The 24,662-nt window shown below is 40.4% G+C and overlaps 1 protein-coding gene across 10 annotated transcripts in view; it reads right to left on the bottom strand.

Moving 5' to 3' along the window:
• LOC139755988 (uncharacterized) overlaps positions 1-24,662 on the bottom strand; it is a 540,334-nt gene that overhangs the window by 291,499 nt on the left and 224,173 nt on the right. The window contains exon 6 of one of the 10 annotated variants that reach the window (XM_071674898.1): positions 18,754-19,583. The exons of the other annotated variants lie outside the window; for them this stretch is intronic. Coding sequence (XP_071530999.1) covers positions 19,548-19,583 — 36 coding nt within the window. The 3' untranslated portion in view covers positions 18,754-19,547. Of the gene's footprint in view, positions 1-18,753; positions 19,584-24,662 lie in introns of those variants that run through there. 10 annotated transcript variants of the gene reach the window in all.

The following is a 24,662-nucleotide window of genomic DNA, read 5'->3' as shown; positions in this document are numbered from 1 at the left end:
CATACATATATACCTATGCACACAATTCACACTGTCTGCCCCCATTCACTCCCATCGCCACCTCGCCACACATGGAATACCATCCCCCTCCCCCCTCATGTGTGCGAGGTAGCACTAGGAAAAGACAACAAAGGCCCCATTCGTTCACACTCAGTCTCTAGCTGCCACGCAATAATCCCCGAAACCACAGCTCCCTTTCCACATCCAGGCCCCACACAACTTTCCATGGTTTACCCCAGACGCTTCACATGCCCTGATTCAATCCACTGACAGCACGTCAACCCCGGTATACCACATCGATCCAATTCACTCTATTCCTTGCACGCCTTTCACCCTCCTGCATGTTCAGGCCCCAATCACACAAAATCTTTTTCACTCTATCTTTCCACCTCCAATTTGGTCTCCCACTTCTCCTCGTTCCCTCCACCTCCGACACATATATCCTCTTGGTCAATCTTTCCTCACTCATTCTCTCCATGTGCCCAAACCATTTCAAAACACCCTCTTCTGCTCTCTCAACCACGCTCTTTTTAATTCCACATATCTCTCTTACCCTTACATTACTTACTCGATCAAACCACCTCACACCACACATTGTCCTCAAACATCTCATTTCCAGCACATCCACCCTCCTGCGCACAACTCTATCCATAGCCCCCACCTCGCAACCATACAACATTGTTGGAACCACTATTCCTTCAAACATACCCACTTTTGCTTTCTGAGATAATGTTCCCGACTTCCACACATTCTTCAAGGCTCCCAGGATTTTCGCCCCCTCCCCCACCCTATGATTCACTTCCGCTTCCATGGTTCCATCCGCTGCCAGATCCACTCCCAGATATCTAAAACACTTTACTTCCTCCAGTTTTTCTCCATTCAAACTTACCTCCCAATTGACTTGACCCTCAACCCTACTGTATCTAATAACTTTGCTCTTATTCACATTTACTCTTAACTTTCTTCTTTCACACACTTTACCAAACTCAGTCACCAGCTTCTGCAGTTTCTCACATGAATCAGCCACCAGCACTGTATCATCAGCGAACAACAACTGACTCACTTCCCACAAGTCCACAACAGACTTCATACTTGCCCCTCTTTCCAAAACTCTTGCATTCACCTCCCTAACAACCCCATCCATAAACAAATTAAACAACCATGGAGACATCACACACCCCTGCCGCAAACCTACATTCACTGAGAACCAATAACTTTCCTCTCTTCCTACACGTACACATGCCTTACATCCTCGATAAAAAACTTTTCACTGCTTCTAACAACTTGCCTCCCACACCATATATTCTTAATACCTTCCACAGAGCATCTCTATCAACTTTATGATATGCCTTCTTCAGATCCATAAATGCTACATACAAATCCATTTGCTTTTCTAAGTATTTCTCACATACATTCTTCAAAGCAAACACCTGATCCACACATCCTCTACCACTTCTGAAACCACACTGCTCTTCCCCAATCTGATGCTCTGTACATGCCTTCACCCTCTCAATCAATACCCTCCCATATAATTTACCAGGAATACTCAACAAACTTATACCTCTGTAATTTGAGCACTCACTCTTATCCCCTTTGCCTTTGTACAATGGCACTATGCACGCGTTCCGCCAATCCTCAGGCACCTCACCATGAGTCATACATACATTAAATAACCTTACCAACCAGTCAACAATACAGTCACCCCCTTTTTTAATAAATTCCACTGCAATACCATCCAAACCTGCTTTCATAATTTCTGTTCTTCAATCAGCAGATTTTCTTTTACGAGTTAGGAAGTCTCTTTATATTGTAAAGAAGTATCTGTATTCACTGCAAATGCAAAATAAAATTCATAAACAAAATTCCAACTTCTTGTTCCATTTTAACTTTCTTTCTGGGGTACAATTAAAATTTTCTGAAATTAAGAAAATTTACCCTTCTTTCTTAAAGGTGGGAACCATCTAAAATATTAATTCCTGAAATGACGCTGAAACAAAGTTACTTCAATTCAAGCGGTGTATTAACATATACACACATACATATACATGCACATACACAGATATATACATATAAACACATGTACATATTCATACTTGCTTGCCTTCATCCATTCCTGGCACTACCCTGCCCCATAGGAAACAGCATCGCTACACCATGCTTCAGTGAGGTATCGTCAGGAAAACAGACTAAAAAAGGCCACATTTGTTCACACTCAAGTCTCTAGATGTCATGTGTAATGCACCAAAGCCACAGCTCCCTATCCACATCCAGGCCCCACAGACCTTTCCATGGTTCAGTCCATCGACAGCACATCAACCCCGGTATACCACATCGTTCCAATTCACTCTATTCCTTGCACACCTCTCACTCTCCTATGTGTTCAGGCCCTGATCACTCAAAATCTTTTTCACTCCATCCTTCCAACTTCAATTTGGTCTCCCGCTTCTCCTTGTTCCCTCCACCTCTGACATATATATATCCTCTTTGTCAATCTTTCCTCACTCATTCTCTCCATATGTCCAAACCATTTCAAAACACCCTCTTCTGCTCTCTCAACCACACTCTTTTTATTTCCACACATCTCTCTTGCCCTTACATTACTTACTCAATCAAACAATCTCTCACCACATATTGTCCTCAAATATTTCATTTCCAACACATCCACCCTCCTCTGCACATCCCTATCTATAGCCCATGCCTCTCCAGCCATATAATATTGTTGGACCTACTATTTCTTCAAACATACCCATTTTTGCTTTCCGAGATAATATTCTCTCCTTCCACACTTTCTTCATTGCTCCCACAACCTTTGCCCCCTCCCCCACCCTGTGACTCACTTCCATGGTTCCATTCGATGCTAAGTCCACTCCCACATATTTAAAAGACTTCATTTCCTCAAATTTTTCTCTTTTCAAACTTACATCCAAATTAACTTGCTTGTCAACCCTACTGAACCTAATAACATTGCTCTTATTCACATTTACTCTCAACTTTCTCCTTTCACAAACTTTTCCAAACTCAATCACCAACTTCTGCAGTCTCTTACTTGAATCAGCCTGAGCCAGGCACCCATTTTATCAACCAACCCCTAAGGGTGGATGAACAGCTGAGTTGACTGTGGACTGACTGCTGTAACTAGGATGTGAATCTATGTGCTCGACCATGAGTGGCCCATGAATGCATCATGGTCAGGAACACTATTGCTACACCACATGAGTTTTATACCCCCTTAAGAATATTACTTGTGACTTTCACCTTTGAATTCAACCACCAAAACTGACAGATTTAAACCCTAGAGGAGGTGTCTGGCTACCTAAGTCAAACAAAGGTTAATGACACAGACATTAGTTTCCCAGAGTTTTCCTGTGTCCCAACCTCAACTTGGCGGGAATGAAATGGACCTCAATCTATCTCAGCTACAACAGTGTAACAAATGTATGAATGAAAGACAAATGTACATACATCACTGGTCAGATTCAAACCCTGGGAGGTGCAACCAACCCCCACGGCCACACTGTGGTCAAATGACACAGGCACTACTTCCCCAGTGTTTTTCCTATGTCCCAACCTCAGCTCATTAGAGGGTAACATGAACTTTAATCTACTGTGACCCCGATACATTTGTCACACCATTGAGAGTGCTACAGATTAAAGTCTGTGTCACACCAAAATCAGTTGAGTTGATGTTGGGGAACATGCCTGTGTTTTTCAACCTGTGTGGGCTTCAGGTGGCTGGATGCCCCTCTGACGGTTTGAATACAACCTGAGGTGAATACTCCATTTGTCTTTCCATAAATGAATATGTCACAAAAATCGGGCTGAGATATATCAAAGTCCAGGTCATCCCCACTTAGAAAAGGTTGATATGTGGGGAAAACATTGATAAACTAATTCCAGTGTCTTTTAACCACCACATGGCCAAGTTGGCTCCTTTCCATGGTTTGAATCTGACTCGTGGAGTATACATTTATCCCTCCCTAGATACAATCATCACATCATCAGAGCAGAGACAGATTCAAGTCCATGTCACTCACAGCGAGTTGAGGTTGGAACACAGGTAAAAAAAACTAGGAAGCTAGTATCTGTGTCTTTTAACCTCTGTGTGGCTGAGGGTTTCAACTGCACCCATGATGTATATATTTGTTTCCCATCGATACTTAATCAAAGGCAGAACTTTGGGTATTGTTTCTCTCATATGTTTTCAATTCAATTCAATTTCAATACTTTATTCCTTGATAAAGGAATGGGATCCTAGTGCTGTCACTAGGTACCCTTGTACAATACTACCAGAAGCATCTGGCAAGTGTCATGAGTATCATTAATTTTTTCTTACAGCAGATAACATGAAACAGACTAACATATGCCCTAATCTTGGCCATCTTACATGAAAGGAAAAATGTAGAGTATGAGATAAAAGAACTTAGGAATTAATCTGAACTTCATGGGTGTTTGTATAAGTCACTCTCACAGATGAAAAGCTCATAGGCACAAGGAAAGATGAAAGAAGGAAAAGAATTCCTGAGCTTTGCTCATGAGAAAAGGATGTATCATGCAGGTTTATCCTCAAGGGGCTGATCTCCACACAGACATTAAAGAAAGCAGCAGCTGGGACACACACACACACACACACACACACACACACACACACACACACACACACACACACACACAGACAGCTCACAAGAACAGTGGCTGAAGTAATACCTGCAGATCAGAGAGGGGACAGCAATATCTCATCCAGTGGAAACGGATGGTAGAAAAGAGGTGATGACAGCAGAAACATTTATAAGGTGGAACACTATGATTCAATTCTTGCAGTAAGGTGGAATGCTGATGATTCCACTCTAGCTGATGGATAGGTGGAAGGAAAGCTATCCCAGACAGCTTTACTCTAAGCGTTTTACATGCCCTGTTTCAGTCCACTGACATGTCAACCGTGGTATACCACATGGTACTGATTCAATCTATTCCTTACACACCTCTCACTCACCTGTAGGTTCAGGCCCCGATCGCTCAAAATCTTTTTCACTCCATCCTTCCACCTCCAACTTGGTCTCCTGCTTCTCCTTGTTCCCTCCACCTCTGACACAATATATCCTCTTTGTCAACCTTACCTCACTTATTCTCTCCATACATCCAAACTATTACAACACACCCTCTTCTGCTCTCTCAGTCACACTCTTTTTATTACCACACATCTCTCTTACATCATTTACCCTATCAAATCACCTCACACCACATATCCTCAAACATTTCATTTCCAACACATCTACCCTCCTCCGTACAACCCTATCTATAGCCCATGCCTCACAACCATATAATATTGTAGAAACTGCTATTCCTTCAAACTCACCCATTTTAGCTCTCTGAGATAATGTTCTCTCCTTCCACACATTCTTCATTGCTCCCAGAACCTTCACCCTCTCCCCCATCCTGTGATGCACTTACACTTCCAAGGTTCCATTTACTGCCAAGTCCACCCCAAGATATCTAATACACTTCACTTCCTGGAAATTTCCTCCATTCAAACTTACCTCCCAATTAACTTGTCCCTCAACCCTAATAAATCTAACAGACTTGCTCTTATTCACATTTACTCTCAACTTTCTCCTCTCACACACTTTTCCAAACTCACTTCCCAGGCCCTCTCATCCACAACAGACTGCATACTTGCCCCTCTTTCCAAATTTCTTGCATTTACTTCCCTAACCACCCCATCCATAAAAAAATCAAACAACCATGGAGACATCACACACCCCTGCCGCAGACCGACATTCACTGGGAACCAGTCACTCTCCTCTCCTCCTACTCGTACACATTCCTTACATCCTCGATAAAAACTTTTCACTGTTTCTAGCTACTTACCTCTCACACCATATACTTTTAAGACCTTCCACAAAGCATCTCTATCAACACTATCATATATCTTCTCCAGATCCATAAATGCCATACACAAATCCATCTGTTTTTCTAAGTATTTCTCACATACATTCTTCAAAGCAAACACCTAATCCACACATCCTCTACCACTTCTGAAACCACACTACTCCTCCCCAATCTGATGCTCTGTACATGCCTTCACCCTCTCAATCAATACCCTCCAATACAATTTTCCAGGGATACTCAACAAACTTATGCCTCTGTAGTTTGAACACACCTTTTTCCCCTTTACCTTTGTACACTGGCACTATATAAGCTTTCTGCCACTCCTCAGGCACTTCAACATGATCCATATATACATTGAATATCCCTACCAACCAATCAACAACACCGTCACCCCCTTCCTTAATAAATTCAATTGCAATATCATCTAAACCTGCCAACTTGCTGAATTTCATCTTCTGCATGGCTTTCATTACCTCTTCTCTCTTAATCAAACCATTCTCCCTGAACCTCTCACTTTGCACACCACCCCAACCAAAACACCTTACATCTGCCACTCTATAATCAAACACATTCAACAAACCTTCAAAATACTCACTCCATCTCCTCACTTTATCACCACCTGTTATTACTTCTCCCTTCACTAATGCCTCCATTTGTTCTCTTGTCATTTGCAAGTTATTTAGCTCCTTCCAAAACATCTTTTTATTCTCCCACAAATTTAATAATACTCTATCATCCCTACTCTCATCTGCCCTCTTTTTCAACCTTGCACCTTCCTCTTGATTTCCTGCTACTTTCTTTTATACATCTCCCAATCATTTGCACTCCTTCCTTGTAAGTATCATCCAAACGCCTCTCTTTTCTTTTTCATTAACAACTTCACCTCCTCATTCCATCACTCACTACTCTTTCTAATCTGCCCACCTCCCACTTTTCTCATGCCACACGCATGTTTTGTACATGCAATCAATGCTTCCCAAAATACATACCATTCCTCACCCACTCCCCCCCATGTCATTTGCTCTCACCTTTTGCCATTCTAAAATTGCTCCTGGTACTTTTTATCATACTTGATCACTGTTTCCCATGTTTGCAAGGTAGCACCAGGAAACAGATGGAGAATGATCCATCCACTCGTATATATATATAGGAATAGAGTGAATTGGATCGATGTGGTATACCGGGGTTGACGTGCTGTCAGTGGATTGAATCGGGGCATGTGAAGCGTCTGGGGTAAACCATGGTAAGCTGTGTTGGGCCTGGATGTGGAAAGGGAGCTGTGGTTTCGGGCATTATTGCATGACAGCTAGAGACTGAGTGTGAACGAATGAGGCCTTTGTTGTCTTTTCCTAGCGCTACCCCGCACACATGAGGGTGGAGGGGGATGGTATTCCATGTGTGGCGGGGTGGCGATGGGAATGAATAAAGGCAGACAGTGTGAATTGTGTGCATGGGTATATATGTACGTGTCTGTGTGTGTATATATATGTATACATTGAGATGTATAGGTATGTATATTTGCGTGTGTGGACGTGTGTGTATATACATGTGTTTGGGAGTGGGTTGGGCCATTTCTTTCGTCTGTTTCCTTGCGCTACCTCGCAAACGCGGGAGACAGCGACAAAGCAAAATAAATTTTTTTTTTGTTCCATAGCCAGAGGTTGAACCATTATGTGACATTCATTTTTTTCATTTCATTTCAAGCTAGAAGTTTCAGTTTTCTAAATTATTTCTTACATTTTTCATATGTATATATATGTATATGTGTGTATGTGTGTATATGTGCGTATGTATGTGTATATGTATATATATATATATATATGCATATATATGTATATTATCCCCGGGGATAGGGGTGAAAGAATACTTCCCACGCATTCCTCGCGTGTTGTAGAAGGCGACTAGAGGGGACGGGAGCGGGGGGGCCAGAAATCCTCCCCTCCTTGTATTTTCTAACTTTCTAAAATGGGAAACAGAAGAAGGAGTCACGCAGGGAGTGCTCATCCTCCTCGAAGGCTCAGACTGGGGTGTCTAAATGTGTGTGGATGTAACCAAGATGTGAAAAAAGGAGAGATAGGTAGTATGTTTGAGGAAAGGAACCTGGATGTTTTGGCTCTGAGTGAAACGAAGCTCAAGGGTAAAGGGGAAGAGTGGTTTGGGAATGTCTTGGGAGTAAAGTCAGGGGTTAGTGAGAGGACAAGAGCAAGGGAAGGAGTAGCAGTACTCCTGAAACAGGAGTTGTGGGAGTATGTGATAGAACGTAAGAAAGTAAATCCTCGATTAATATGGGTAAAACTGAAAGTTGATGGAGAGAGATGGGTGATTATTGGTGCATATGCACCTGGGCATGAGAAGAAAGATCATGAGAGGCAAGTGTTTTGGGAGCAGCTGAATGAGTGTGTTAGTGGTTTTGATGCACGAGACCAGGTTATAGTGATGGGTGATTTGAATGCAATGGTAAGTAATGTGGCAGTTGAGGGAATAATTGGTATACATGGGGTGTTCAGTGTTGTAAATGGAAATGGTGAAGAGCTTGTAGATTTATGTGCTGAAAAAGGACTGGTGATTGGGAATACCTGGTTTAAAAAGCGAGATATACATAAGTATACGTATGTAAATAGGAGAGATGGCCAGAGACCGTTACTGGATTATGTGTTAATTGACAGGCGCACAAAAGAGAGACTTTTGGATGTTAATGTGCTGAGAGGTGCAACTGGAGGGATGTCTGATCATTATCTTGTGGAGGCTAAGGTGAAGATTTGTATGGGTTTTCAGAAAAGAAGAGTGAATGTTGGGGTGAAGAGGGTGGTGAGAGTAAGTGAGCTTGGGAAGGAGACTTGTGTGAGGAAGTACCAGGAGAGACTGAGTACAGAAAGGAAAAAGGTGAGAACAATGGAAGTAAGGGGAGTGGGGGAGGAATGGGATGTATTTAGGGAATTAGTGATGGATTGCGCAAAAGATGCTTGTGGCATGAGAAGAGTGGGAGGTGGGTTGATTAGAAAGGGTAGTGAGTGGTGGGATGAAGAAGTAAGATTATTAGTGAAAGAGAAGAGAGAGGCATTTGGACGATTTTTGCAGGGAAAAAATGCAATTGAGTGGGAGATGTATAAAAGAAAGAGACAGGAGGTCAAGAGAAAGGTGCAAGAGGTGAAAAAGAGGGCAAATGAGAGTTGGGGTGAGAGAGTATCACTAAATTTTAGGGAGAATAAAAAGATGTTCTGGAAGGAGGTAAATAAAGTGCGTAAGACAAGGGAGCAAATGGGAATTTCAGTGAAGGGCGCAAATGGGGAGGTGATAACAAGTAGTGGTGATGTGAGAAAGAGATGGAGTGAGTATTTTGAAGATTTGTTGAATGTGTTTGATGATAGAGTGGCAGATATAGGGTGTTTTGGTTGAGGTTGTGTGCAAAGTGAGAGGGTTAGGGAAAATGATTTGGTAAACAGAGAAGAGGTAGTAAAAGCTTTGCGGAAGATGAAAGCCGGCAAGGCAGCAGGTTTGGATGGTATTGCAGTGGAATTTATTAAAAAAGGGGGTGACTGTATTATTGACTGGTTGGTAAGGTTATCTAATGTATGTATGACTCATGGTGAGGTGCCTGAGGATTGGCGGAATGCGTGCATAGTGCCATTGTACAAAGGCAAGGGGATAAGAGTGAGTGCTCAAATTTCAGAGGTATAAGTTTGTTGAGTATTCCTGGTAAATTATATGGGAGGGTACTGATTGAGAGGGTGAAGGCATGTACAGAGCATCAGACTGGGGAAGAGCAGTGTGGTTTCAGAAGTGGTAGAGGATGTGTGGATCAGGTGTTTGCTTTGAAGAATGTATGTGAGAAATACTTAGAAAAGCAAATGGATTTGTATGTAGCATTTATGGATCTGGAGAAGGCATATGATAGAGTTGATAGAGATGCTCTGTGGAAGGTATTAAGAATATATGGTGTGGGAGGCAAGTTGTTAGAAGCAGTGAAAAGTTTTTATCAAGGATGTAAGGCATGTGTACGTGTAAGAAGAGAGGAAAGTGATTGGTTCTCAGTGAATGTAGGTTTGCGGCAGGGGTGTGTGATGTCTCCATGGTTGTTCAATTTGTTTATGGATGGGGTTGTTAGGGAGGTGAATGCAAGAGTTTTGGAAAGAGGGACAAGTATGAAGTCTGTTGTGGATGAGAGAGCTTGGGAAGTGAGTCAGTTGTTGTTCGCTGATGATACAGCACTGGTGGCTGATTCATGTGAGAAACTGCAGAAGCTGGTGACTGAGTTTGGTAAAGTGTGTGAAAGAAGAAAGTTAAGAGTAAATGTGAATAAGAGCAAGGTTATTAGGTACAGTAGGGTTGAGGGTCAAGTCAATTGGGAGGTAAGTTTGAATGGAGAGAAAAAAAAAAAAAAAAAAAAATATATATATATACATATATATATATATATATATATATATATATATATATATATATATATATATGTTTTGGACAATCACATGTTTTCAAATGGCGTCCTAGCTTCATCTCTTCGATGTACATCAACTGACTGTTATATTTCTCTCTTGTGTCTCCGCTGATGATATGCTTATTACACAAAAGTGCACTTGGGAACTTTTCGTGTTTCATTTTCCCCATGGACTCATAGGAATATATATATATATATATATATATATATATATATATATATATATGATGTTGGGAAGGAGACTTGTGTGAGGAAGTACCAGGAGAGACTGTATACAGAATGGAAAAAGGTGAAAACAAAGGACGTAAGGGGAGTGGGGGAGGAATGGGATGTATTTAGGTAAGCAGTGATGGCTTGCGCAAAAGATGCATGTGGCATGAGAAGCGTGGGAGGTGGGCAGATTAGAAAGGGTGGTGAGTGGTGGGATGAAGAAGTAAGATTATTAGTGAGAAAGAAGAGAGAGGCACTTGGATGATTTTTGCTGGGAAATACTGCAAATGAGTGGGAGATGTATAAAAGAAAAAGGCAGGAGGTCAAGAGAAAGGTGCAAGAGGTGAAAAAGAGGGCAAATGAGAGTTGGGGTGAGAGAGTATCATTAAATTTCAGGGAGAATAAAAAGATGTTCTGGAAGGAGGTAAATAAAGTGCGTAAGACAAAGGAACAAATGGGAACTTCAGTGAAGGGGGCTAATGGGGAGGTGACAACAAGTAGTGGTGATGTGAGAAGGAGATGGAGTGAGTATTTTGAAGGTTTGCTGAATGTGTTTGATGATAGAGTGGCAGATATAGGGTGTTTTTGGTCAAGGTGGTGTGCAAAGTGAGAGGGTTAGGGAGGATGATTTGGTAAACAGAGAAGAGGTAGTAAAAGCTTTGCGGAAGATGAAAGCCGGCAAGGAAGCGGGTTTGGATGGCATTGCAATGGAATTTATCAAAAAAAGGGGGTGACTGTATTGTTGACTGGTTGGTAATGTTATTTAATGTATGTATGATTCATGGTGAGGTACCTGAGGATTGGCAGAATGCGTGCATAGTTCCATTGTACAAAGGCAAAGGGGATAAGAGTGAGTGCTCAAATTAAAGGTATATGTTTGTTGAGTATTCCTGAGAAATTATATGGGAGGGTATTGACTGAGAGGGTGAAGGCATGTACAGAGCATCAGATTGGGGAAGAGCAGTGTGGTTTCAGAAGTGGTAGAGGATGTGTGGATCAGGTGTTTGCTTTGAAGAATTCATGTGAGAAATACTTACAAAAGCAAATGGATTTGTATGTAGCATTTATGGATCTGGAGAAGGCATATGATAGAGTTGATAGAGATGCTCTGTGGAAGGTACTAAGAATATATGGTGTGGGAGGCAAGTTGTTAGAAGCAGTGAAAAGTTTTTATCAAGGATGTAAGGCATGTGTACAAGTAGGAAGATAGGAAAGTGATTGGTTCTCAGTGAATGTAGGTTTGCAGCAGGGGTGTGTGATGTCTCCATGGTTGTTTTATTTGTATATGGATGGGGTTGTTAGGGAGGTGAATGCAAGGGTTTTGGAAAGAGGGGCAAGTATGCAGTCTGTTGTGGATTAGAGAGCTTGGGAAGTGGGTCAGTTGTTGTTCGCTGATGATACAGCGCTGGTGACTGATTCATGTGAGAAACTGCAGAAGCTGGTGACTGAGTTTGGTAAAGTGTGTGAAAGAAGAAAGTTGAGAGTAAATGTGAGTAAGCGCAAGGTTATTAGGTACAGTAGGGTTGAGGGTCAAGTCTATTGGGAGGTAAGTTTGAATGGAGAAAAACTGGAGGAAGTGAAGTGTTTTAGATATCTGGGAGTGGCTTTGGCAGCGGATGGAACCATGGAAGCAGAAGTGAATCATAGGGTGGGGGAGGGGGTAAAAATTCTGGGAGCCTTGAAGAATGTGTGGAAGTTGAGAACATTATCTCGGAAAGCAAAAATGGGTATGTTTGAAGGAATAGTGGTCCCAACAATGTTGTATGGTTGCAAGACATGGGCTATGGATAGAGTTGTGCACAGGAGGGACAATATGTGGTGTCAGGCGGTTTGATCGAGTAAGTAATAATAGGGTAAGAGAGATGTGTGGTAATAAAAAGAGTGTGGTTGAGAGAGCAGAAGAGGGTGTTTTGAAATGGTTTGGTTACATGGAGAGAATGAAAGAGGAAAGACTGACCAAGATCCTAGGATATATGTGTCAGAGGTGGAGGGAATGAGAAGTGGGAAACCAAATTGGAGGTGGAAAGATGGAGTGAAAAAGATTTTTAGTGATCGGGGCCTGAACATACAGGAGGGTGAAAGGCATGCAAGGAATTGAGAGAATTGGAACTATGTGGTATACCGGGGTCAACGTGCTGTCAATGGATTGAACCAGGGCATGTGAAGTGTCTGGAGTAAACCATGGAAAGTTCTGTGGGGCCTGGATGTGGAAAGGGAGCTGTGGTTTCGGTGCATTATTACATGACAGCTAGAGACTGAGTGTGAATGAATGGGGCCTTTGTTGTCTTCCTAGCGCTACCTCGCGCACATGAGGGGGGAGGGGGTTGTAATTTCATGTGTGGCGGGATGGCGATGGGAATGAATAAAGGCAGACAGCATGAATTATGTATATGTGTATATATGTATATGTCTGTGTTTGTATACATATGTATACGTTGAGATGTATAGGTATGTATATTTGCGTATGTGGGCGTGTATGTATATACATGAGTATGTGGGTGGGTTGGGACAAGAAAGTTTGTGTCAATACAAAAGAACCAGAAAAGCCAAAGGAAGGAAATTTGGAAGGCAATGACATGATAAGCCCTGTCAAGTGCTTTGAAGATGTTGAGGATCATGACAAAAGATTCATCAAAATTCCTAAGAAAGGAGGAACAAATGTGGGTCACAACAGTGAGAAGGTCACCAGCACAATTTGCACTGTTAAACCCATGTTGGTGATCTGAAAGTGAAAGATGATCTCAGTGTTTGAGAAGGTAAGAGTTGAGGGGAGTTTCAAAGACTTTGGAGACAGTGGAAGTGAGACTGATGGGACATTAGGTAAAAAGGGTTAGACCACAGTGCACCAAAGCATACTCCTAGGAAGAGAAAGTATGCATCTTTTTAGGCAAAAGGAACGATTTACAAGAAAGAATCAGATCTAACTCAGAGACACACTTCCTTTGGGGATAAAGGAGGTATGACATTGGGAAGTATGCCTTGAACTATTATAACTAGGAGTGTATTTGGAAGACCATGCATAAGAAGAATATAAAAGAGGGTACACATTCAGTGGTAAGAGGTGGGACTAGATGTGAAATCATTCAGAGTAAAGTCAGAGGAAAGTAAGATGGCAAACAAAGTGACTACAGAATGATCAAGTCAGAAACGATGGAAGGATAAACTGCAGTGGTTATTGCAGATGCTTTTGGTTAATGACCAGAAAACATCATCAGATGAAGAAGAGGTTAAATCAGTACACTTTCTTCATATGAAGGCATGCTGAACTATATGAGGAACAGTTGTGCAATGATTATAAGCAGAAAAGAAAAAAGCAGAATGAGATTCAGGGGAGGAGAAAAGTATCAAGGTGTATTACAATGTCCCTAACATGAAAGGCATTGGAACAATGAAGGAGAGGGTAAAGTTTCAGAAGGGAAATAGCACAACATCCCCCACCAAAATTACCTAAACAACTGGTTTAGGGTTTTGTTGGCTGTACAATTAACCTATCATCACTGGCAGTAAGACAGATTAGAAAACTGGTGCAGGTAAAAGGAAGTAGGTTGAACTAAGAGGAAAGAAAAATCTACAGGGAGGGATGACATATATTGAAGTTCATGAATTTATCCAGTGCTAATTGGAGTCAATATCAAGGTAGAGAACTTTCTACTCATCTAATATTCTCTGATTCTTCCCACTACTTCCAATGTATTTCATTCAGTTTATTCATTCAATGATTTACTAATGATGATTGTGCTTCTGGCTGAACTTGTGAATCAATGGCATGCTGCACCATCAGTTACAATTCATACAATTATTGTAACACAGTCGAGTTGATTTTAATTTTCTACTGCAGTAATAAACAAAAAGAAAACTTCATTGTGGATTGTTTGGGCTTAGGATTCCAATGACTTCAGTTAGCTACATGGTTATCAATCCTACAGTTTTAAAGGTGATCACAAATACTGAATTACTGTATATAAATGTGGTGAATTAAAGAAAATGTAAATATAGTTACCAAGAAAACATTTCAGACCAAATTAAAAAGCATATTCAAAAATTAAAGTCAATTACCCATAATTTTTTTTAGCAAAATTAAGAGTTTGGTTAATAGGAAAAGGACCCAATTACACTTTTTCATACAAAAAAATTCAAGGCTGAACAAGCAGTTACTGACAAGTTTACTGATACAAAATGTTACCCCATATATGCCTAATTTTATTTCCAATTAAAAAAGCTAACATATATACTTCCAGAGCTAAATAGTTTTTGTTCTGAAAAACTGAAAAATTATGTCATGTCACACATCTCTTTAATTACACTACTTTTCACAAATCAATGATGATATTGTCATTAAACTTATTTACAATGACTATATACTCTTTGCCTAAGAAGGATTAACAACATATTTTTTTTCAAGCTAGTTTAAAAAACAGATACCTGCAAAAAAAAATTCTACTCTGAATAAGCACAAAAATTTGAGAAAATCATAGTGAATTCAATGATAGAAGTAATTATCATTTCAAGTGCCTTGAAAATGCCTTATTCAAGGGGTATTCAACACATCTCATGACAAGAACAACAATTTCAAGGAGAGGTGTGAATGAAGAAGATAGCTTCCATTAAAAAATCTGTTTCTACAGAGAGATTCTTAAAAAGTGTGTCAAAGAAACCTTGTTTCCTGTGTGAGTTAGTTATCATATGGCTACATACACTGTTGAAAGTGAGAGACCAATCACTGATAGGGAGCTTGTGAAGAATTATAAGGAGAAAAGTAAAGACGATATGTACCTTGAAAAGGTATTTTGAATCAGGATTGCAAATTATCTGCATCTACAATCACCAGGCATGCTGAAAACAAGGAAGGAAAGCTACACAGCACACTCACTAACAAGGAGAAAAATAGTGAATACAGGGACCTCTTGATTTATGCATGTTTGATTTATGCCATTTTTAGAATAATGTGCATGGTTCATTTACACTTTTCTTTTAATCTAAATAGACTTATGTTTGGAATAATTTGATCATCACTGGGCTGGCACCACAACGGTGTGGCATTGCCAGTGCCATACAAGAAGTGCACATATGTGGAATGGGTATGCAGCTTCCAACATTGCAGTCCTCTGTGCGTAGATACGGTCTGCAGTCAAAAAATGCTACAGCATTTAGTGCTGCACGATACTGCATGATGCATGTCTTTTTGCTACTTGCATCATGCTGCCAAAGCATCCTTTAAGTTCTTCCGGTACCAGTGGTGCTAATAGGTGTGAGGGCATCACCACTGTGATTAAGATGACGGTGCTCAAATGCTATGAGAGATAAACAAACAGCTGATATGAAGTCTGCACTTGAACTTATTGAATCTACCTTAAGGATTATTTGTGATAATGAGAAGAATACCAAGAAGAGTGCCAAGATTGGTATATTAATGATTGCATCTGAGACCTATTATTCTCAAAGTTCAATCATGGAAAGAATGGAATGAATGATGAGCATTTGGATCGAATACTTAACTTATAAAAATGTTCCCAACAGCCTGCTTGTAATGCAAGCAAAGGCCCGTACCATATTCAATGACTTGGTAGTAGAGGAAGGAGCACTGAAGACATTTCAAGCAAGTTCTGGTTAGTTCACAAATTTTTGGAAACACTACAATTATCACAATATCAAGATGACTGGTGAGGCTGCTTCTGCTGATACTGTTGCTGCCAAAAATTTCCTGGGAACACTCAAAACCATTATCAAGAAAGGCAGTTATTCTCCTAAGCAAATTTTTAATGGATGTAAGACCAGATTATTTTCGAAGAATAACGATTTTGAGAACATACGTCTACTTTGAAGAGAAGACTGCACCAGGATTCATAGCTACCTAGGAATGCCTTACACTGCTAGGGAGGTGCAATGCCAAAGAGGGTTGCAAGCTCACACCATTAATGGCCTACCATTCAGAAAATCCAAGGGATCTTAAGGGATATGAGCAACAATTTTTGTCTGCTTATGATTATTCTAATTCAATGGGGTAGATAACAGGCAAAATTTTCAGTGATTATTTTTCTACAAAGCTACATCTAAAGCTGAAGGGGTACTGTGTGAAGGGATGTATAATTTTCAAGTTTTGGCTTGTTATCTATAATGCCCCTGTCCATCCACCTTTAATACAGGACCTTAGAGAAAACATTCTTCTGCCCAACACTACATCTCAAATCCAGCTCATGGACCAGGGGATGATATCTACTTTCAAAGCCTACTATTTAAGGAGAACGTCTGCAAGGCTCATGAGGGCAAAGAATGACCTTCACCTTCAGGGATCCCATCATGATCATCAGTGAGACCTGGAAGGGAGTCATCAGTGTTTGTAAGAACGGAATGTGGGGGAAGCTCTGTCCTTAGTTTCTTCATGGATTTCAGGGTTTTGATGTTATCATCTATGTATCAAGAACATATGCACACACTGTGGAAATGGCAAAAAAAAACTGGCTTTGAGGAAGTTAAGGAGGGTGATATGGAGTAGTTGCAAGAATTGCACAAGGAAGAGGCATTTGAATGACCTTCTCCAGGAGGAGATAGAACACCAGAAAGAGGAGGTAGCAGAAGAGAGGGAGGTCGAACAAGTGTGTTCTGTCACTAACAAGTGGTTAGTTGAAGCATTTCACTACACTGACATTGCTCTCACTATATCTGACAAGGATGACCCAAACATAGAAAGCAGTTCAAAGGTGGCCCAAAATGTCCTAGCTGAAATCAAGGACTGTAAAAAATTCTATGAGAAGACAATGAAAGCCAAACAGACAACACAATATTTCTTTTTGCAGAAAAAGGACAATCATAAAGAGGGCCAGCCATCAACATCTAGAGATGTAAAAGCTGAACCCACTTGACCATCACCACCACCTTCGCAAACTACATCATCTCACCCAAATGAACCCTTTCCCCAGGAACTCCACCATTCACCTCCTCCCTCTCAATTAGCACTAGCAAGCATTTCAGGAACAGCAGTAAATGCAAGTGTTGGAATTAAGTTTATTTTCTGCTTTCATTGAATTCATCATCCAGTATATGTATCATAGTGCTTAATACTTCCTTGTACATGTGTACTGTGGTTTTTCACTGGTGTAATTCAGTACTGTCTTATCAATAATGAAACTCCCTAATCTCCATTATCTCCATTGTTTGATTTATGTATCTTTGATTTACCTACCCATTACCACAAATGTAATTATCTCATAAACTGAGAGGTGCCTGTATTTCTCTCTAGCAGTGGATGAGAGCAATAATATATAGACAATCTTCAATTACAGAGTTTTGTGAGGGGTATAGATTATACCTAGAATTAAGTTATATGTGCACACTTAAGAGTTTGAGAGGCACTACAACTGCAGAAATCTTATTCTTAAGGTGTAATTATCTGGAAAAAAAGCTCATCATGAGCTGGGTGCAACTGAATGTGTGACAACTGATGGTGCAAGAAATATGTTAGCAAGTAAAACTGGTTTAGTTACAAGAATTCATTAATCAATACCAAAATCAAATGCAGTGCTCTCTGCATCACCCATCATCAGGCAGTAATTTTTATGGTGGGAATAATGTGATGAGTGGTACTGTATCATGCAGGAATTTCATCAGGTATCATGGGCTGCATGACAATCACTTCCAACATTTTTGTCTGAGACAGGTGCAAACTACAGGCACCATTTACATCATGCCAGTTAGATGGTTTAGCAGAGGAAGGTCCTCAAATGATTTTTTGCTCTTCGTCATGATACTAACACCTTTCTCAATTAGAAAGAAAGAGGTCATGAAACATTTTCTAATGGACATAGAATTTGGGATTTGGCTTTCCTAAGTGATGCAACAGAGCATTTGATTAATCTGAACCTAATGTTACAGGGTAAAGGGAAACTGATGTCCGACATATATGTTGACAGGAATACCTTTATGGTCAAGATAAATATTTTTGTGAAGCAGGTAAGTAAAATTAATTTTACATAATCCTCTCAATATAAAAATGTCATATCTAGCAAGAAAATGAATTCTAAGTTACATGTGGAAAAAACAATAAAATGCTAATTGCACTGCAAAGAAATTTCAAGAAAAGATAAAACAATTGCCTTAAACATGGAAAGGACATAATGTTACAGAACCCATATGAAGTGTTAAAAGAAGATTCAACTTATATGTAACAGATGGAATTAACTGATCTGCAAGCCTGTGTACTCTTAGATATATAATGAAAGAAAGCAGTCTTTCAAACTTTTATTTCAGAGGAACTGATACATTTGAAAGACTGAAGAAGTTCACAACAAGTATGTTTACAGTAAATGGCAGCATACACATTTGTGAACAAACTTCATCAAGAGGGGAAAGACTTCCTTACTTATGAACATTTACCTGACATCTGTAAATTATGTGTTAGAAACAGAGAGCTTGAGGTTAATACTCTTTCTAATAACACTTAACCCCAAAGATCATACTAACTAACTATGTAATTTGAGATGTTTTACTTTTACTGCACCATGTATTCTCAAGATTGATTACATTTTTGGCTTCAAAATATTAAGCCATTTTAGTTCTACTCTTTCAAGTAATTTTCTCTTATTTCTTCATACTATAAAAATCAAGGTACACTAAATAGCAGTGTGAAATGTGCAGAAATTTTGTGTTTACCAGCTGGGGATTTTTCAATGTGGTCACATTTCTAGTTTTATATTAATTAGCAGTTATTGATAAATTATTTCTAAAAGGTAACAATTATTTCTGGATAAGTTTAGTTAATATGACTGTAATATCTCCATTTATCATTAATATGAAGTCTTTTGTATTTGTGTTAATCCTTTTCATGCTATGATCATCAGTCTAAAGTTATGGAGCATGGTGCTATAAGCATCAATCTACACACATACTTTACCCACCACAAATTGATTTTTACATGCACTGTATGGCAAACAGACAAAAGATGAGTCACTTAAGCTGCCTGGAGGCAGTTGTGTGCCTTTTCTAGGGACCTCCTCCCATCCACCCACCCATGCACCTTTTCTTAGGACTGCTCAGTCCAGCATATCATGTATTTTTCCTGAAATTCAAATGCTTAGTATTAATTCATGAGAAAAAATATTTTGATAATTTTTCTTTAACGAATCATACAAGTAAAAAGCTGAGAAACAAAAATCAAAGTAACTTGCTCATACAAAATTGGCCAATATGGTAGATAATATAATTTTCCTAAACTAACAATGGTCCTGTTTTAAGTTGTATGAAAAAATGTCAAAATTTTTGTACATCATTTTCAAAATCAATGACCAAAAGGTGTTTCAAAATAAAATGGCTGTTCAAAATGTTTAGTTTTTTTATGTAGATAGGGAGCTATGGTTTCAGTTCATTACACAAGACAGCTAGAGACAGAGTGTGAACGATTGTGACCTATTTTGTCTATTCCCTGGTGCTACTTCACTGAAGCAATGGATAGCAATGCTGTTTTCCTGTGGGGTGGGGTAACGAAAGGAAAGGATGGAGAGCAAGTAATGAATATGTACATGCGTATGTATGTATATGTCTCTGTATGTAAATGTATATGTTGATATATTTATATTTATTTATTTTCCTTTGACGCTGTCTTCCGCGTAAGCGAGGTAGCGCAAGGAAACAGACGAAAGAATGGCCCAACCCACTCACATACACATGTATACACACACACATCCACACACGCATACATACATACCTATACATCTCAACGTATACATATATATACACACACAGACATATACATATACACACATGTACATAATTAATACTGTCTGCCTTTATTCATTCCCATCACCAAACATGAAATAATAACCCCTACCCCCTCATGTGTGTGAGGTAGAACTAGGAAAAGACAACAAAGGCCACATTCCTTCACACTCAGTCTCTTGCTGTCATGTAATAATGCACCGAAACCACAGCTTCCTTTCCACATCCAGGAACCACTTTCCATGGTTTACCCCAGATGCTTCACAAGCCCTGGTTCAATGCATTGATAGCATGTCGACCCCGGTATACCATATCTTTCCAATTCACCCTATTCCTTGCACGCTTTTCACCCTCCTGCATGTTCAGGCCCTGATCACTCAAAATCTTTTTCACTGCATCCTTCCACATCCAATTTGGTCTCCCACTTCTCCTCGTTCCCTCCACCTCTGACACATATATCCTCTTAGTCAATCTTTCCCCACTCATTCTCTCCATGTGACCAAACCATTTCAAAACACCCTCTTCTGCTCTCTCAACCACACTCTTTTTATTACCACACACCTCTCTTACCCTATCATTACTCACTTGATCAAACCACCTCACACCAAATATTGTTCTCAAACATCTCATTTCCAGCACATCCACCCTCCTCCGCACAACTCTATCCATAGCCCACGCCTGGCAACCATATAACATTGTTGGAACCACTATTCCTTCAAACATACCCACTTTTGCTTTCCGAGATAATGTTCTCGACTTCCACACATCGCCCCCTCCCCAACCCTATGATTCACTTCCGCTTCCACGATTCCATCTGCTGCCAAAACCACTCCCAGATATCTAAAACACTTCACTCCCTCCAGTTTTTCTCCATTAAAACTTACCTCCCAATTGATGTTTCCCTCAACCCTAGTGTACCTAAGAACCTTGCTCTTATTCACATTCACTCTCAACTTTCTTCTTTCACACACTTTACCAAACTCAGTCACCAGCTTCTGCAGTTTCTCACATGAATCAGCCACCAGCGCTGTATCATCAGCAAACAACAATTGACTCACTTCCCAAGCTCTCTCATCCACAACAGACTGCATACTTGCCCCTCTCTCCAAAACTCTTGTACTCACCTCCCTTACAACCCCATCCATAAACAAATTAAACAACCATAGAGACATCACACACCCCTGCCGCAAACCTACATTCACTGAGAACCAATCACTTTCCTCACTTCCTACACGTAAACATGCCTTACATCCTCGATAAAAACTTTTCACTGCTTCTAACAACTTGCCTCCCACACCATATATTCTTAATACCTTCCACAGAGCATCTCTATCAACTCTATCATATGCCTTCTCCAGATCCATAAATGCTACATACAAATCCATTTGCTTTTCTAAGCATTTCTCACATGCATTCTTCAAAGCAAACACCTGATCCACACATCCTCTACCACTTCTGAAACCACACTGCTCTTCCCCAATCTGTACATGCCTTCACCCTCTCAATCAATACCCTCCCATATAATTTACCAGGAATACTCAACAAACTTATACCTCTGTAATTTGAGCACTCACTTTTATCCCCTCTGCCTTTGTACAATGGCACTATGCAAGCATTCTGCCAATCCTCAGGCACCTCACCATGAGTCATACATACATCAAATAACCTTACCAACCATTCAACAATACAGTCACCACTTTTTTAATAAATTCCACTGCAATACCATCCATATCCGCTGCCTTGCCGGCTTTCATCTTCCACAAAGCTTTTACTACCTCTTCTCTGTTTACCAAATCATTTTCCCTTACCCTCTCAATTTGCACACCACCTCGATCAAAACACCCTATACCTGCCACTCTATCATCAAACACATTCAACAAACCTTCAAAATACTCACTCCATCTCCTTCTCACATCACCACTACTTGTTATCACCTCCCCATTAGCCCCCTTCACTGAAGTTCCCATTTGTTCCCTTGTCTTACGCACTTTATTTACCTCCTTCCAAAACATCTTTTTATTCTCCCTAAAATTCATTGATACTCTCTTACCTCAACTCTCATTTGCCCTCTTTTTCACATCTTGCAGCTTTCTCTTGACCTCCTGCCTCTTTCTTCTATACATCTTCCAGTCATTTGCATCATTTTCCTGCAAAAATCATCCAAATGCCTCTCTTCTCTTTTACTAATAATGTTACTTCTTCATCCCACCACTCACTACCCTTTCTATATATATATACGACAGCGCAGGGGGGAATAGCAAGGTTATTAGGTACAGCAGGGTTGAGGGACAAGTCAATTGGGAGGTAAGTTTGAATAGTAAAAAACTGGAGGAAGTGAAGTGTTTTAGATATCTGGGAGTGGATTTGGCAGCGGATGGAACCATGGAAGTGGAGGTGAATTAGAGGGTGGGGGAGGGGGCAAAAGTTCTGGGAGTGTTGAAGTTGAGAACATTATCTCGGAAAGCAAAAATGGGTATGTTTGAAGGAATAGTGGTTCCAAAATGTTATGTGGTTGAGAGGCGTGGACTATAGATAGAGAGGTGCAGAGGAGGGTGGATGTGCTGGAAATGAGATGTTTGAGGAAATGTGATGTGAGGTGGTTTGATCGAGTAAGTAATATTAGGGTAAGAGAGATGTGTGGTAATAAAAAGAGTGTGGTTGAGAGAGCAGAAGAGGGTGTTTTGAAATGGTTTGGTCACATGGAGAGAATGAGTGAGGTGAGAGAGCTGAAGAGGGTGTTTTGAAATGGTTTGGTCACATGGAGAGAATGAGTGAGGAAGATTGATCAAGAGGATATATGTGTCAGAGGTGGAGGGAATGAGAAGTGGGAAACCAAATTGGAGGTGGAAAGATGGAGTGAAAAAGATTTTGAGTGATTGGGGCCTGAACATGCAGGAGGGTGAAAGGCATGCAAGGAATAGAATGAATTGGAATGATGTGGTATACCGGGGTTGACATGCTGTCAATGGATTGAACCAAGGCATGTGAAGCGTCTGGGGTAAACCATGGAAGTTCTGTGAGGACTGGATGTGGAAAAGGGAGCTGTGGTTTCGGTGCATTATACATGACAGCTAGAGACTGAGTGTGAATGAATGTGGCCTTTGTCGTCTTTTCCTAGTGCTACCTCGCGCACATGCGAGGGGAAGGGGTTGTTATTTGATGTGTGGCGTGGTGGCGATGCGAATGAATAAAGGCAGACAGTATGAATTAGGTACATGTGTATATATGTATATGTCTGTGTGTGTGTATATATTCATACGCTGAGATGTATAGGTATGTATATTTGTGTGTGTGGACGTGTATGTATATACATGTGCATGTGAGTGGGTTGGGCCATTCTTTTGCCTGTTTCCTTGCGCTACCTTGCTAACAAGGGAGACAGCGACAAAGCAAAACAAAAGTAAATGAATGAATGAATATATCCTCATGTATCCAAGATATGGTTGTACTTTGTGTAATGAAGACAATTGTGAAACATCATAAGCCAATATTCCGGTTTCATGATAAGAGAAGTGGACGAGGCAGTATGATACAGTGGTAAAATTGATGAAAACTACTATTGACGTTTGTGTAAATAAACTATACATTTCCCTTTTCCATAGCCAGAGGTTGAACCATTATGTGACATTCATTTTTTTTCATTTCATTTTAAGCTAGAAGTTTCAGTTTTCTAAATTATTTCTTCCATTTTTCATATGTATATATATATATATATATATATATATATATATATTTTTTTTTTTTTTTTTTTTGCCGCTGTCTCCCGCGTTTGCGAGGTAGCGCAAGGAAACAGACGAAAGAAATGGCCCAACCCACCCCCATACACATGCCTTGATTCAATCCACTGACAGCACGTCAAGCCCGGTATACCACATCGATCCAATTCACTCTATTCTTTGCCCTCCTTTCACCCTCCTGCATGTTCAGGCCCCGATCACACAAAATCTTTTTCACTCCATCTTTCCACCTCCAATTTGGTCTCCCTCTTCTCCTCGTTCCCTCCACCTCCGACACATATATCCTCTTGGTCAATCTTTCCTCACTCATTCTCTCCATGTGACCAAACCATTTCAAAACACCCTCTTCTGCTCTCTCAACCACGCTCTTTTTATTTCCACACATCTCTCTTACCCTTACGTTACTCACTCGATCAAACCACCTCACACCACACATTGTCCTCAAACATCTCATTTCCAGCACATCCATCCTCCTGCGCACAACTCTATCCATAGTCCACGCCTCGCAACCATACAACATTGTTGGAACCACTATTCCTTCAAACATACCCATTTTTGCTTTCCGAGATAATGTTCTCGACTTCCACACATTCTTCAAGGCTCCCAGAATTTTCGCCCCCTCCCCCACCCTATGATCCACTTCCGCTTCCATGGTTCCATCCGCTGCCAGATCCACTCCCAGATAT

The sequence above is a fragment of the Panulirus ornatus genome, chromosome 20, assembly GCF_036320965.1.
Source record: "Panulirus ornatus isolate Po-2019 chromosome 20, ASM3632096v1, whole genome shotgun sequence".
NCBI classification, from domain to species: Eukaryota; Metazoa; Arthropoda; class Malacostraca; order Decapoda; family Palinuridae; genus Panulirus; species Panulirus ornatus.
Note: the sequence above shows the minus strand (reverse complement) of the source record. Positions and strands in the feature narration are given on the sequence as shown.